Raw genomic sequence first — 14,691 nt, 5'->3', positions numbered from 1 at the left:
GAATGCAACCCAACACATTGTTTCACATTTAACTTCTCTTGATATATACTACTCAAAGTTTGCTAAGAATCAAGTTTTGATGATACATAAACAATATCATCAAACAAATTAACATTGTAATATCCAGGTACACAATCATTGGGTTACCCATAAAGGACTTCATGTACAGAGGCATCCAGTCATTAACAAGATGTGCATGAGGTGCTTATAACCAGTGTTCATTCGTATCGTGGCAGAATCTTTGCACATCATTATCAGAGAGCACAACAACATTTGCTACTAGGATTGCAACAACCAATTCACTTATGCTCCCTTAAAGATGTCGTTCGACAACCGAAGAATTAGGCAGATGCCAGCTGCAGATACCCAGCGACATGGGGCAGAGTTCTACGACACAGCGGTAAGACTGGATTGGAGGAAGACATCATCACTTTGTGACTGAAGAGTTCTTACTGAAGAGTGAACCAATCTTCCCTTGGCAACCATCAAGACAGTTAATGGGAGCATGAGATTGAGTGAGTGAGTATGGTTTTACACCACTTTATCAATAATCCAGCAATATAACGGTGGGCTTCACACATAGTACCCAGGTTTGGAATTGATCGCAGGTCTTTGGCCTGATGAGCAAACGCTATAACCACTAGGCTACACGACCACCCCGAGGAGCATGCGAAGCGGTGTCAGGTTGTGAACGCATCACGTGGGTAGCATACGCGCTACTGGGAGTTTTTGTCAGAATAAATGTGTTTTTCAGTTTTACTCTCATTATGACAAGTGATCTGATTGATTATTGGTCACATGTAGTTTGCAGGCATTATATGTCACGTGACTTTTGCTCTATTAAACATGGCTTAAGCAATATTGTCATTGGCTATTTAAACAGATGTACACAATTTGGGGTATTACCTTTTTAAAAGTAGTGATCCTTTGGAGTAAAATGCGGTAAACTCATGTGGACATTTTTTTCCTGAATAGTTAAAATGGTAGATAGAGGTGACAACATATTGTTTCTGTGGCCTATGTTGATCATAAGACACACGTCCAGAACAGATTATATAACAGAAGTGCTCAAACCTTCCGCGGCAGATATTGTCAGAAGGGAACTATCTAACACATGTCTAAAGTAAGACCCCGTCAAATTGACAATAAGGTAAAGGCGAAAATGAAAGGGTAGCCAAATTACTATTCCCATGGCATAGTTCCAAATCATGAGAAACAGTTATTCGTTACATTATCTAGCTGTTATTTATACAAACCTAGGTTACAAAGCATGGTAAATTATTTCAAAACAGAATTCGCAAAAGCCAAGTAGTAAACAAGACGAACAAGACTGTAGTAACATGAAGACAAACCTAATTACATTACGCTACTTTCAATACTACATCCAGAAACCAATTCCTCGACATACGTTTCTCAATAATAAAATGGAGGTGAACCAAACATGGGTCACATGTTCCTCTGTGGTCTAGTTGATAGAGCATCTGCAGGGAGTGCGTAAGGTCAGTGGTTCGATCCCATGACCGCGCCATACCAAAAGTTGCTACCCTGCCTGGGGCTCGGCCTTAACGGGCTATATAACACGCACTGGTGGGTTCATAGTCACTGTCAGAATGGGGTATTCATGTTCAACTGTGGTGAGCACTATCGAACCGACATTATTCTGGACAGGTATAAGCACAAACACACACACGCACTCGTGAACACTTCCATGCACATGGATATATACATATATGTAAGTACAAGGGTGTGGGATGCGAGGGTCTGGTTTGAAGTATAATTACTTGTTTTCAGAATTTTCGGGAACAATATTTTTTGGGGATATAAACCCAGCCCCAAATGGTGCTTATTTCAATCCTCATTCACAGACTTTTTGACCATGAATCGTCTGACGCTCTTCGAATTGAGGAGCATTGCTCAATTGTACCAAAAAAAACTGAAATGTCGACCTCAAAGGCTGGATCTGCAGGAATGTATATTAACAAATCTGTTCTATTGAATATATAATAAAGTAACATAAATGTAAACGTAGTGACCAAAATTATATGACTGAATCACTGAAAATCCAGCTTTTACAGATCTTTATCATACAGCTACCAATTTTTAAATGGGTTTAATGCAGAGAGCGAGCTCTTTACCCATTGGTAAGCAGTTCCAAGGTAACTAGTGTCGCCATTTTCAACTTTCTCTCGTATCTGCTTCCGAGCTTCTTCATGTCGCATTTCTTCTCTCGTACGCTCATGTTCTTCCCTAATGGTTTTCTGAACATCTTTCACCTTCTGAACTTCTCTCTTCATGTTTTCCTCTGCAGCTGTCTCATTTTGTTCAGCCATCCGTTTCTTTTCTTGTTGAAGTTGTCTCTCCAATTCTTGCACTTTAAGATCCTGGCTGTGTAACTTTTCTTCATAGGCAGCAGCTTCTTGCTTGAGTTTCTCCTCGAGCTGCTTCTCCCTCTTCTCTTCAAGTTTTTCCTTCTTCTCAGCTTCTCGAAGCTCAGCCTCACACCTCTCATACATCTCGTTTGTGTAGCACTGGCCGCCGTTGTCACCAACCATGCGTTTTATCATGTCAATCAGGTCTCTGGTAAACTTCTCCTTTTCTGCATCCGTCCCTCTGTTGTTGACAGCAATACAGCGACGACTTACATCATATAAAAACGTCTTCAGTGTCACTGGGCAATCACCTAGGTAGTTGTCAAGGGTATCATCATCCGCATCCAAGTCATCTTTTCCAGTAAATACAACAATCACAAATCGTTTTGATTTTTCTCCAAAGCAGCGCAGGAACCTTTCAAGTGTATTTTTGTCCTCTTCAGTGAACCTTCCTACCCTCACGATGAAAAGAATGGCATGTATTCCAGGAGATGATATAGCTATACATTTCATTATCTCTTCCTTTATGTCGTCGTGTGATCTTTCTGTGTCACAAAAACCTGGGACATCAACAAGCTGCAAGTCGTAACCAAAGCGTTTAAAGGAATGTTGTTTACATTTCTTTGTAACAGACATTGCTCTTGCCAATGAGGCGAATATCTTCGTCACCTTTCCGGCTCCAGCAATTGTATTCCCAGTTTCACTTTTACCAACTCCAGTCTTTCCTACAAGTACCATTCGAATTTCCCCGTCTAAGAAGCTGAAACGTTTCCCTGTGAAAGAGAATAGTAACAGTCTTACACCCACTACTCAACGGATTATGAATTACATTATTTTGTCAGTTGGTCTTTAGTCAAATGCAAATGCGGGAGATTGACTATTTCTGTCTAAGTTTTAAATTTCAGGGTAATTATTATGTGCCATAAATATGATCACAATGTCTGTCAGTTAGATATATTTTATAGGGAATATATTTGCATCTGTTTCAAAAGACAACAAAAAACATAATATTGGTGTCAGACAGCAAAACGACATGAGTGCCACAATTATTGCAGCAGTAAAATTATATTGACATGATCGCTTGTTTGATTCAGTCCCGACTACCCGAATATTCAATGATAAGCAAACAGGTCTAACTCCTTGATCAACCAATTCAATTGAAAATATCAACGCCAGAGATCAATAAGTCTTCCAATACAGATTCCGCATGACGTAAAAGACAGAACATCTGCCATGACACCAGATTTTCGCTTAAAGGGTAAACATGTCTTGCCCACCCAACAAGTAGCACCTATCACTGTTGTCATAAAAAAAGCTAGTGTTTGTTTGTATGTTGTACGCAAGTAATATAATGTGGCTGACACATGATGACACAGCCACCCCACATGGTTTCACCATAGCAAGCAGCTCATACAGTTTCCACCCAGTTTTCCTGTACTACTTGAACACATGTCTGCATAGGGAAGTACCTTTGTAAGCCATTGTAATGGGTATGCCTGTTAAACAATCTGAAATGAAAAGAAAATAGTATCAACACCATTGTGTTCATTCCTATTCAATGTCCTTATAGCAGACAGTGTACCAATGATAGAATGCTAAATGTTTATCAAAGATTTATTTAACATACATGAACCGTTCACTCTCCATCGGGATTTCTGCAAGTATGATTTGTGTTTACAGAGGGTATAATCGTGACATATTTAAGGATTGACTGTGATAAATACTCAAGTAGTCATTAGCATCGAATTCCACACAACAAACATATGTTCTCAATATTAGACAACAAAGCACATTCGTGATATACTGGTTTATGTATCATGCGGAGCAACGATTGAAAACATTGTTTCAGCCTTCACGAGATAAGCATATTTGACAAAAACATGATATAGCCTTTTATTACATACATGTTAATCCTAATATAAGTAAAATGCCTCCTTTGTGAACGACTTGTCAAAAGCTGATCAAAAAAGATGGGAAAGTGCATTAACACATGCATACCTCACAGGGACAATCGTGGCACAGAACAGTGGCCAGCTTCGTGGGAAGTATTTGGTACAAAATTCAAACAAGAGTGAGTGAGTGAGTTGGGTTTAACGCTGCTTTTAACAGTATTCCAGTTATATCACGGCGAGTCAGCTTAATGTGGGAGGAAAGCCCGAAGAGATGCAGGTCTCAGACGTTTGCCACTTCGGTGAAACCCACGAGCACAGGTATGGTGCTAACAAACCTAGAAACATAATTAGGGCGAACCGGAATTCGAACCCACAATCATAGGTTTCTGGCGTGCTCAAGGGACGCGACTCTGCACAGCGAATCGCGGCGCCTTAGACGACTGGGCCACCCGTGCCCCCCTCAAACAAGAACAAAACAGACAGCATGGTGTGAGTTTATTGTAACATGAAGATGAAAGGAAAGATAAAAGTTTCACCCCGTCCTATATCACTGTTATACATTTTGTATGTCTTTATAGATAAGAGAGCTATGCAAAGAACAACGAGGGAAGTCATGAGATTAAACTAATTTGTAATGCAAATATTCTTTATTATTTTTATTCATACGTATACAATTATTTTTAACAAGTGATATTCAACATTTTTACTAAGTTCTTCGTTCATTTTACTAGGAGACCAGATTATATACTCTTCTTGGTAATTGGAAAGAAACAATTGATGACCGTATTTGATTGGTTTGACATTACTGATATAATATATACCTTGTGGTAATTCTCTCAATTTGATAATTTTGTCCCTGAGCATAAATGCTTCGATAGCTTTTTCAAGTTCTTCCTCTGTTGGTTTGTAATTCTCCATTAGTATATACTTACGTAAGCATTCGTTTATATGAATGAATGATTTTAATGTGGTGTGATCTAATGATAGTAAGCAATCTATCTTTAACCTCCAACCAGTTCTTTGGTTTTGGCACGGAATAATTGACGCGCTTGTTGTCTCCCCTGTTCTATGAACTTTTTTTTCTCGTCTTCGCTAATAACACTGGTCTTACGAGAATTTGATCGAATCTCCTGCTTCATTATGTTGTATTTGGTGAGTTCCGACAACACTTAACGAAACTCCTCCTCGGATATCTTACAATCAGCCATTGCTGTTGAAATATGATCCTCAATGCTGTTTAACTTTGCTTCGGCGTGTATCGGAATATTATCATGTTTTAATGCTTTCTTTTGCAACATAAGAGAAATGAATTTTATCGCTATTCCTGCCAGTCCTGAGACTCCGAGCGCTGGATATAAACCCACAGTGTATATTATTATATCATATAATAGTCTTTAATTGGTCTTGCTTAAATGTTTTGAGAGCATACATCAACCTTATCAAATGTATATTATACGGCATGAATATCTTAGTAAGAGAAATGCTGTCACTTTTAATAATTTGAACCCCCTCAAGGGTTGCAACATGTGATGCTCCAATATGAATAACGTTGACGCTGGTATCTTCCGGTGCATCTCCGAACAAGACTTCAATAATAAGCGTAGAAAGATTAGGTATTGCACTCAAGTTCTGTTTAATATCGTTGAATTCAGTAACCAAATTTAAAATAACATATTTTACTATATGACCTGGGTTTTTTGGCAGGGGGGTGACTAACACAATTTTTCGTTTTGATGGGATATAAGCCCCAAGTACGATTCCACTATTTATTATCTTAGTTAAATTATGTGCCTTACCCATCACCACATACGGTGGGGTAATGACGATATTCAGTAGCCACACGATGTTTGCTTCATAGTCCATAGTCCATTTATTATCATCGTTGCGAGTAAGATTATATGAAGTGTTTTTATTGAGTCTACTAACGTTGACATCACTTAACTCTCCTAGATTACCTGTGAATGTAACTTCTTTCTGCTTGTATACATTATCTTGTAAGTGTAAAGCGTATAACCTACAATCGGTACCGGGTTTATCAAATCCTTCTGTGTCAAGCGCAATTGTATTACATTGTCTAAGGTTATGCGTTCCAGGGCCTGATGAATCTACCATTATTTATAATATGGAGTGTTACACTCAAGTATCCTATATGTACAGGTTGATATTTTACATCTAATACAGAAATTTTGAGGTCTGAAATAATACCACGCTTTATTTTTTTATATTGGAATGATGAGAAAGATTCCGTTCTACCACTATTGTATTTTTCATCTTTGACTGGAATAGATCTGAAGAGAGTTGAAGGAATTTCGAGTTGAATATTAACCGTTGTACTGATCTGATCAAGATGTATGCACAGCTCTTTATAGGGAACTTAATCGGGTAATTTAACTACATGCCCTGTTAGGTTTGGGGCTAATACTTCTACTCCTAACCACGTGCAAGTCCAAGTGTATCTGCTATGTTCCGGGCAAGAATTATACTCTTTTCTCCAGAGTTCAAAATCAGCATCCCATTCGACTCATTTGTGTGAGACTAACTCCCAAAGGCTTAAAAAATTCATCATTGAGTGAGCATACGCTGTAATACCCATCAGGTATAATGTGTTCTTTAGTATTTATTAATATCTCATTATTTCTTCTCGCAGCATTTATATTGGTCCACCGCGGGTAATACATTACATCGCATAGAGTGACTTCAAGTTGTCCATCCAAATTATCGATAGTATGAAGCAGTTCAATAGACTGACCATTTGTTATTTCCAGGAGTGTGACATACATATTAAATATACATTGATACTATATCATAACTTAGATATGAAATCAAATTATATTACTAATCAGTCGATTTAAGTAAGTGCCTCTGGTGAAATCGTTGAAAAATACAGGTTCACGGCAACTAGTGATAAAATGGTGCACGACTGGTTTCACAATCCAATGCAATTTTGGCAGAATCAGTTAAACTTTGCCATGTAGTGTGCCACAACAGGATGTGGTGTATCTCTTTATGCCCCTGGATTTGAACTAAGTAAGTCTGTTTTATCATTTCACGTGTACTATCAGATAAGACGTATACTTAAAGAAATTAGTGCCCCATTACCGCAGAATCGAGCATGGAATGCCTCAAATAATCTGTACAATAGGTTCGCGTATGAATGTATATGTCAGGTATTTGATATTGCTACAAGTAGAGATTGGTGTATTAAAGGAATTAACCATGGTCTAGGTGTTCCGTACAGTGGACAAAAAACTGTTAATAAGAGAAAGCGATGATTTAGTTAAAAAAACTAATCAACCATTCAATCCATTTAAGTTGTTACAGAAAAACAATCTTTTTGTAAGATTACATAATCTTAATCATGGCTGGGAATTTTCGAGTAACGATTGGAGAAGAGATCTTATGAGTTTTAAGGGTGGTTTGGCTTATATTGTTACAAAATTTGTACAACTGAACGATAATGCAAACGCTTGGAATGAATTTTTTAATGATAAAACAGAAAATAATTTTGCTAACCCAGGAGTTGTAAGGGTTAATGAATCAATAAGAACTTATGTATGGACAATTCTCGGTGCACAATCGCAAACACGAACGTCCATTATTGGTTCTGGGACGGCACTCGATGCACAAAAACAGTTTATCGCAAATGTTGAGGATGCTATTAATTCACCAGTTGACATACCATCTTATATAAAAAGTTATCAAGATGTATTACAGTACGCTTAATCCAAAGTAGGCTCTGTTTATGCGCCGGGACTATACATGTCTCTGAGTAATATGGAACTTAAGATCGGTCAAGTGATAGGCTATAATAATAAAATTGTTATTGCTACCGATCAACAAAAACCAGGTATAAATTCAGAAATTAACACCGAATTAATAACGCAAATAAACACAGGCGAAACAGGAAAAGTCAAGCCACAGATATCTACTTACACATCTACTAACGCACAACCACAAGTGCCATTACATATTGCGGCTAAAAATCAACAACATATCGATGAAAAAACAGCGCTTGTATTGGGTGGAGTCGCGGCTGGTTTACTCATGATACGTACAACAGCCCTGCAATTGCTACGATCAGTGCCCATAAGTTTTGACTAAGCAAAGTGGTGGTCTTAGCTAATAAATTCAAGAGCCAGGAAACTATACTCCCTATTATACCGGGAAGTGCAGACGCAGCTTTCCCAGCAAGCTTTCCCAGTGCTGAACCTAATGCTTTTAAATGGTTTTTTTATCCACTCTTTTATGCCACCCCTATCACTAGGGGGTGTGCCACCTCCTGTACCACCGTTTAACGTGAGAGTCAAAGTCGATATAATAAATCCCAATGTGGTTAAAATACTGGCAATGGTTATCCCCTGTTCTCTGAACAATGTTTTAATTTTATCGGCCAGTGTAGTATCATCGTTGAGGACTTGATCGATAGTTTCTCGAATTCAACTGATTTGTGAACAAAGTGCCTTTCTATTACTGGAAGCAGCCTCGAGTCGGGCCGATCTTTCGTCTTCTAAGTTATGCAATCTTTGTACAACGCAGTGTCTACTGAATTCATCACCCGCCTGTTCAAGTTTTGTTTTCTCATAAGCTATATGATATGCTTGTCCAGTTCGCATAGCTTGGCTATAATATTGATGAGTTCTCCCTGCATTGTTTGCATTGCCTTGTCAAGACCTCGTAATTCCCTAATACTGAACTCCGAGGATGATGGAATGACCGTGGAATTATCGTAGTAGGTATCCAAGATTTCTTCGCGTCCCTCTGAGGCCACCTTCGAGCTTTTTTCCAAATTATCTATGATGCCGAGTTCAACACGCACAGTCTGAAAAACCTTAGTAGTCTTTGCGGAAATTTTTTCTCGTCGTGAGTAGTCTACAAAACCTAATTCATTACGAACAGTGCTGATACCGTGTTTAGCAGCTATCGTGGGCAAGGCTAGGGGCTTAAGAGTACGACAATTCATAAGATCAATATCTGGAGCGCGACGCAGTCGCAATATTCCTTTACTATCTATCGTAAACTTTGAATAGTCACGACCAATTGGGCTTTCTTTTAAGGCATCGTAATAATCATTAACGATTGATTGTAAAAGTTAATCGTTAAGATTCCTAAAGCTGGTTTCATCAGCGAAGATGGTGATAATACCGTCGTAAAAGATCTCGCTGTTGCCGGCGCATTAGGTAACTGATTCTATATTCCGCTAGACTTTGAATTACTAGATAGTCACATGCCCTTTTATCAAGCATCCCTAGGATATAGGTTAGAATACGAACTCACTTTTTATGACTACGGTAGAGTAATCGGAGCTGCTGAAGATGCTAGCTATTCCATTGACAATATCTCACTGGAGTATGATATGATAACAGATCCCGAATGAGCCAGACAAATTCGTAACCAGTATACCGGAAGTTTAGCCATTTTGTACGATCGCGTGCTTCGACACCGAAAGATCACAAGGAACAAAAAAGATACGACGTGGAATATCAATCTAAACGTCCCCACGAGGTCGTTGAAGGGTATTTTAATGTTTTTTTCGAGGACCCCTCGATGCATTTAAAAGAAATACCGAGAAGTTCTACAATCCCAAGATTACAAAAGTAGAATTGACTATCGAGGGCGTTCCTAATCAACTATATAGTCAAGGAATGCTAGCGTATCAACAATGGGATGAGATTGAAAAACTCCCTTCTATAAAACGAAGCCCAGAAGTTAACGCGGTCGCTAAAGATTTGTCTCTCGGGGGTGTATCGATGGGTGAATACCTCACCACAAAGTACGCGCTATGGCTCGACATGCGAACCACGGACGATGACCAACTACTCGTCAGTGTGTGGAGAATAGAAAATGCTAGCGAGGGTGTCACTATACAGATAACGAAGCTCCAGGAATCGGCTGGTAAATTAAACATATATTTGTACATGATTATGGATGCGCAACTTAATATACAGAAAGGAAGATTCGTGCAAGCAATCTATTAATAATCTTTTACCTAAGAACCACACTGGGCTATCAGCTGCGGGCAAATGGGTTGTGGAAAAACAGCTTTTATTCTAGATATTTTAGAAAGTCATTATCGGGACGTTTTCAATCATATTATTATCCTGTGCCCAACTGTAAGCGTTAATAAAACATACCTATCGAGAGATTGGGTAGTGAATGATGATGGGGTAGACAGAGTTGATCCGGGCGATCGTTTACAAGACTGTTTACGAGTATGTCACGAAAAATACAAAGGAGAATCAACCCCTTTCATAATAGATGATTGCAGTGCGAGTAAAGAACCCACCAAAAAGAAAGATATGCTTTCGTATTTAGCATTCTCTGGACGGCATACTCAGCATAGCGTTTGGGTACTTACTCAAAAATGCAACTCTGTTCTAAAAGATCTTAGAGAGAAGACCAAATGGGTAGCCCTGTTTCATTGCAAAGACCGAGATTCATTCGTGGAATGTCTACGTGAAAATGATGTTATTAATACCAAGCTCGAACAAGATAAAGTCAGAAAACTGTTAGCTTCAACAAAGCATTGTAAACTTGTATTAAAAACCGACCAACCAGCTGCTTATGCAATTGCTTAGCAAAATGTAGCAAAATTATTGCAAAAATAGCAAAAATATGGTAAAATTATAGCAAATATAGCAAAAATATAGCAAATATAGCAAATATAGCAAAAAATATGATAATGTTATTATGACATTATGTGGCTTGAAATCTTCATTCTTTCGCAACAGTTTATTATTACGGGCTGTATTGGATATGCCATATTATATTATGTTAGACTTAGATATCTCCTTAGGTATTACATTATGGAATGCGACGAACTCATCGTACAAATGCTCAAAGAACCAGATCAAGATGTAGATAAATCTTTAGATAACCATAGAGAAAGACTCGCGTCTTTGGCAACTGGTGGAAAATGTTCAGAATATTTGGGTGAAAATTATACCATCGAAAAAATTGATAACATGACCGATGAAGAAATTAAAAAACTGTACGTGCGTTACGAGTCTAGACTGGGAGCTACCATGACTAAAACAATAGGTTCGGCTATGTTACAACTATACCATTGTAGCTAGTACGTTTCTCCCTCTCCCAGCAGAACATCGCCCGTATTTATGCGAATCTCTCGAGAAAGACCCATTCATCAAACACGCTATAAGCGCAGAGAGCTGTGAGTTTTATCATAGATGCGGAATGTTCTTAGCTCCACTCACCACCGCTTTAATAACGGCTAGGTATTGTCAATTTAAACATACGTGCCCGCTTAATAATAATGGAGACTCAAGTGACACCACAGATTGTGGAACAAGTGAACGAGGAAATAACTCCAATTGCACAATCACAACAGATTGTGGAACAAGTGAATGAGGAAATACCACAAGCCAGCGTGATGAAGAAGAACCCCAACTAATGCATAATTCAAATATTGAACATAGTCGTCCAATTATAAAATACCAGCTGATGATTAAAATGTCACTGAGTAAAAGTAGCGCAGATGATAGCACTGAATATACCGAACCATATTTCCGCAGCAATCAAGAAGTTATAACAAAGTCGGATACTATCAACGCATCATTAGATACATCAATTCAGAGGATACAGGAAACTTTAGAATACTGGACTAATGGAGGTTCGGGTTTATATTTAATATTATACCCCCGTATTATAAAAAGAAAAAAGGCATAATTAATGTAAAAAATAAATCTGATGACTGTTGAAGAGTGATGATAAGATCTGCATTGTTCCCCGTAGATTCTGAAATTGCAAATAGACCTTCAAGCTATCCCCAAAATGATGGATTCAACTTCGATGGTATAGACGAACCTAAACCAATATCACAAATTGATAAGGTGGACAAGCAAAATAATTTAGCTATAAATGTTTTCAGAAATTCTTCTAAAGGAATTGTTGTACACAGGATAAGCTCCGCTCCGGAACATATTCCCAGAATCAATTCATTTCTGATCGAAAAAGATGGAAAATATCATTATACATGGATAAAGAGTTTAAACAGGCTATTATACGATCAAACAAAGCATAAGGGAAAAAAATATTTCTGCGAAAGATGCCTGCATGGGTACAGCCGACAAGATCTATTAGAAGCGCATAAAGAAGACTGCAGAGGTGTTGGACAGAGTGCTATCAGGATCGATATGCCTAAAGAGGGGTAAAATATATTAAAATTTGAACATTATTGTAATCAAATGCCAGTACCGTACGTAATTTACGCCGACTTCGAAGCGCTTATCAAACCTATAGAAAATACTGAACACAATAATCAAGATAGTAGTTTTACATACAAAACTCAAGAACATATTCCTTGTGGGTTTGGATAGTTGTAAGGTATGATTGGAAAACAAACCAACCCGTGATTTACAGAGGTCCCGATGCAGCGGGAAAGTTCCTAGAATATCCACAAAGTGAAGAGAGAATAATCAGGGAAAATTTATTGCGTAAAAAACCCATGTGTATTACGAGGGATGATTGGAGGGCTTATAAGAAGTCAAAGAGTTGTCATGTTTGTAATAAACCCCTGAATGGGGATTCTGAAAGAGATCATTGCCACGTCATGGGTAATTATCGGGGAGCCGCGCATAAAGAGTGTATTTTGAAACTCAAACCATACCCATCCCCGTTGTATTTCACAACCTTAGAGGATACGATTCACATCTCATTATGCAAGCAAGACTGACGGTGGCTTAACATGCATTTCTAAAAATATGGAAAAATATATATCATTCTCGTTGACTAAAACTATACATTATACGGACAAGGATGGGAAAGCCAGAATAAAGCAAAGTAATGGACTAAGATTCATAGACTCCGTACAGTTTCTGTTATCTTCCCTGGATAGTTTAGCTAATGTGAACAATCCTGATGACTTTGCGATAACAAATCAATATACCGATCCGTGTCGTCATTTGTTGCTGAGAAAAGGTGTATATCCTTACGAATATATGGATGATTGGTCTAGATTCAACGAAACTAAATTACCACACCTTGAATCATTCAATAGCAACTTAACAGAATCTAAAATAACCGATGCAGATTACACTACTGCCTAGAAGTTCATTCCCCTTACACGCATGGGCAACGCGTTACGCAACCAGTGTGCATCGGGTTGGCCACGCGTGTGATACCCGTTTGCAACGCGTTGCACACGGGTGTGCACCCCGTCCGCCACTCGTGTGCAACGCGTGACACACTCATTAGAGGGGGAACAAACTTTTGATCAAAGGAGGACCCGTGTTAAGCTGAACCTGGAGGTGGTAACAAGGAGAGAAAATTTTGCTATCCTGACGAAAAATGATAATACACATGTATTTCCTAATTTCTCCTTTCTTTATGTGATTTTGTGGGAATAACATGAATACTGTTGTGATGAAATAGATCTGTTTTTTTTTTATACGACCATTGCTTCTAAATCCGATGGTGTTAAGAGAATACATGGTCGTGGAACATGTTGTTGCAATTGAAATGCTTTTATTGTGATTTGACATTAACCGTCTGTAGTAAGACTTTCAGTGATAATATGTATGAGGTTTGGCGGCGCATTGTTTTTATTGGACCCTAATTACTTTATGATGACTTGGACTCTTTATCTCAGCTCCAAAGCCGTGAGGCTGGAAAAGAGTAGCATGTAATTAATGAGGGTGGGTTATATCATTGAGGATACACTTGAGGGAGAGAATACTAATTACCGTACCACAGAAAGAGACCTGTAGACGTAAGCGCGGGGTTGTGTTTTAGCTGGCCGTTCAATAATGGCCGCCAGGAGAAATGAGCTTTGACTGCGTGATCTAAAATAAATAATAAGATACAGCGCTACAGTCAATGTATCTTCTACTTGATCCTTGATACATCATTTTGGCATTCACAATATATAGTATTTCAACGTACAAAGGAGCACTGATCTAAAGCAATTCCGCGGGAGTAATTGTTACCTGTGCATTACTGTATTTTCACAGTGTGTACCCGGATGATATAGCAGAAAACTAGACTTGTTCGCGACCTGTGCTCGCCATTCGTAAGCGCATTTTTATTGAAAGTAGAAGGACGTATGGTCACACTGATCAACAAAAATGAAATACAGTTTTGGAAATGTAGGTATATTTGTGGGGAGCATCGGTAATGGTGAGGCAGTTTTGATAAGTCACTTGCTTGGTAATTGTGCGATCTTCGTGTACACTATTTTGACTTGCAACACAAAGTAAATATTTCACCTGAACATTGCTTATTTTACCGTGTGTATACGTTTACATTCAAAATGTAAATAGATTTCACTAAGGAAATATATTAAATGCCTAAATATTCAGTTTATTTTACAAATTAACTGAAAAATATGTCCATCTTTATTAATATGATAACGAATTCCAAATATATGTTTATGTTTAATATCATCACCAAGTACAGTTCTGTATTGTTTGGCCTCT

General features: G+C 38.3%; 1 protein-coding gene across 2 annotated transcripts in view; it reads right to left on the bottom strand.

Annotated features, from left to right (window-relative positions):
- LOC139461242 (GTPase IMAP family member 4-like) overlaps positions 1-14,691 on the bottom strand; it is a 32,990-nt gene continuing 18,299 nt past the window's right edge. Inside the window, exons 1-3 of one of the 2 annotated variants that reach the window (XM_071242879.1) lie at positions 12,625-12,644; positions 3,839-3,877; positions 1-3,142 (exon numbers count right to left, since the gene is read on the bottom strand). In XM_071242879.1, coding sequence (XP_071098980.1) covers positions 2,091-3,142; positions 3,839-3,851 — 1,065 coding nt within the window. In that variant the 5' untranslated portion in view covers positions 3,852-3,877; positions 12,625-12,644 and the 3' untranslated portion in view covers positions 1-2,090. Of the gene's footprint in view, positions 3,143-3,838; positions 3,878-12,624; positions 12,645-14,691 lie in introns of those variants that run through there. The other variant, XM_071242878.1, reaches the window with a different exon arrangement.

The sequence above is a fragment of the Haliotis cracherodii genome, unplaced genomic scaffold (assembly GCF_022045235.1).
Source record: "Haliotis cracherodii isolate W230 unplaced genomic scaffold, xgHalCrac1.p SCAF_14, whole genome shotgun sequence".
In the NCBI taxonomy this organism is placed as follows: domain Eukaryota; kingdom Metazoa; phylum Mollusca; class Gastropoda; order Lepetellida; family Haliotidae; genus Haliotis; species Haliotis cracherodii.
Note: the sequence above shows the minus strand (reverse complement) of the source record. Positions and strands in the feature narration are given on the sequence as shown.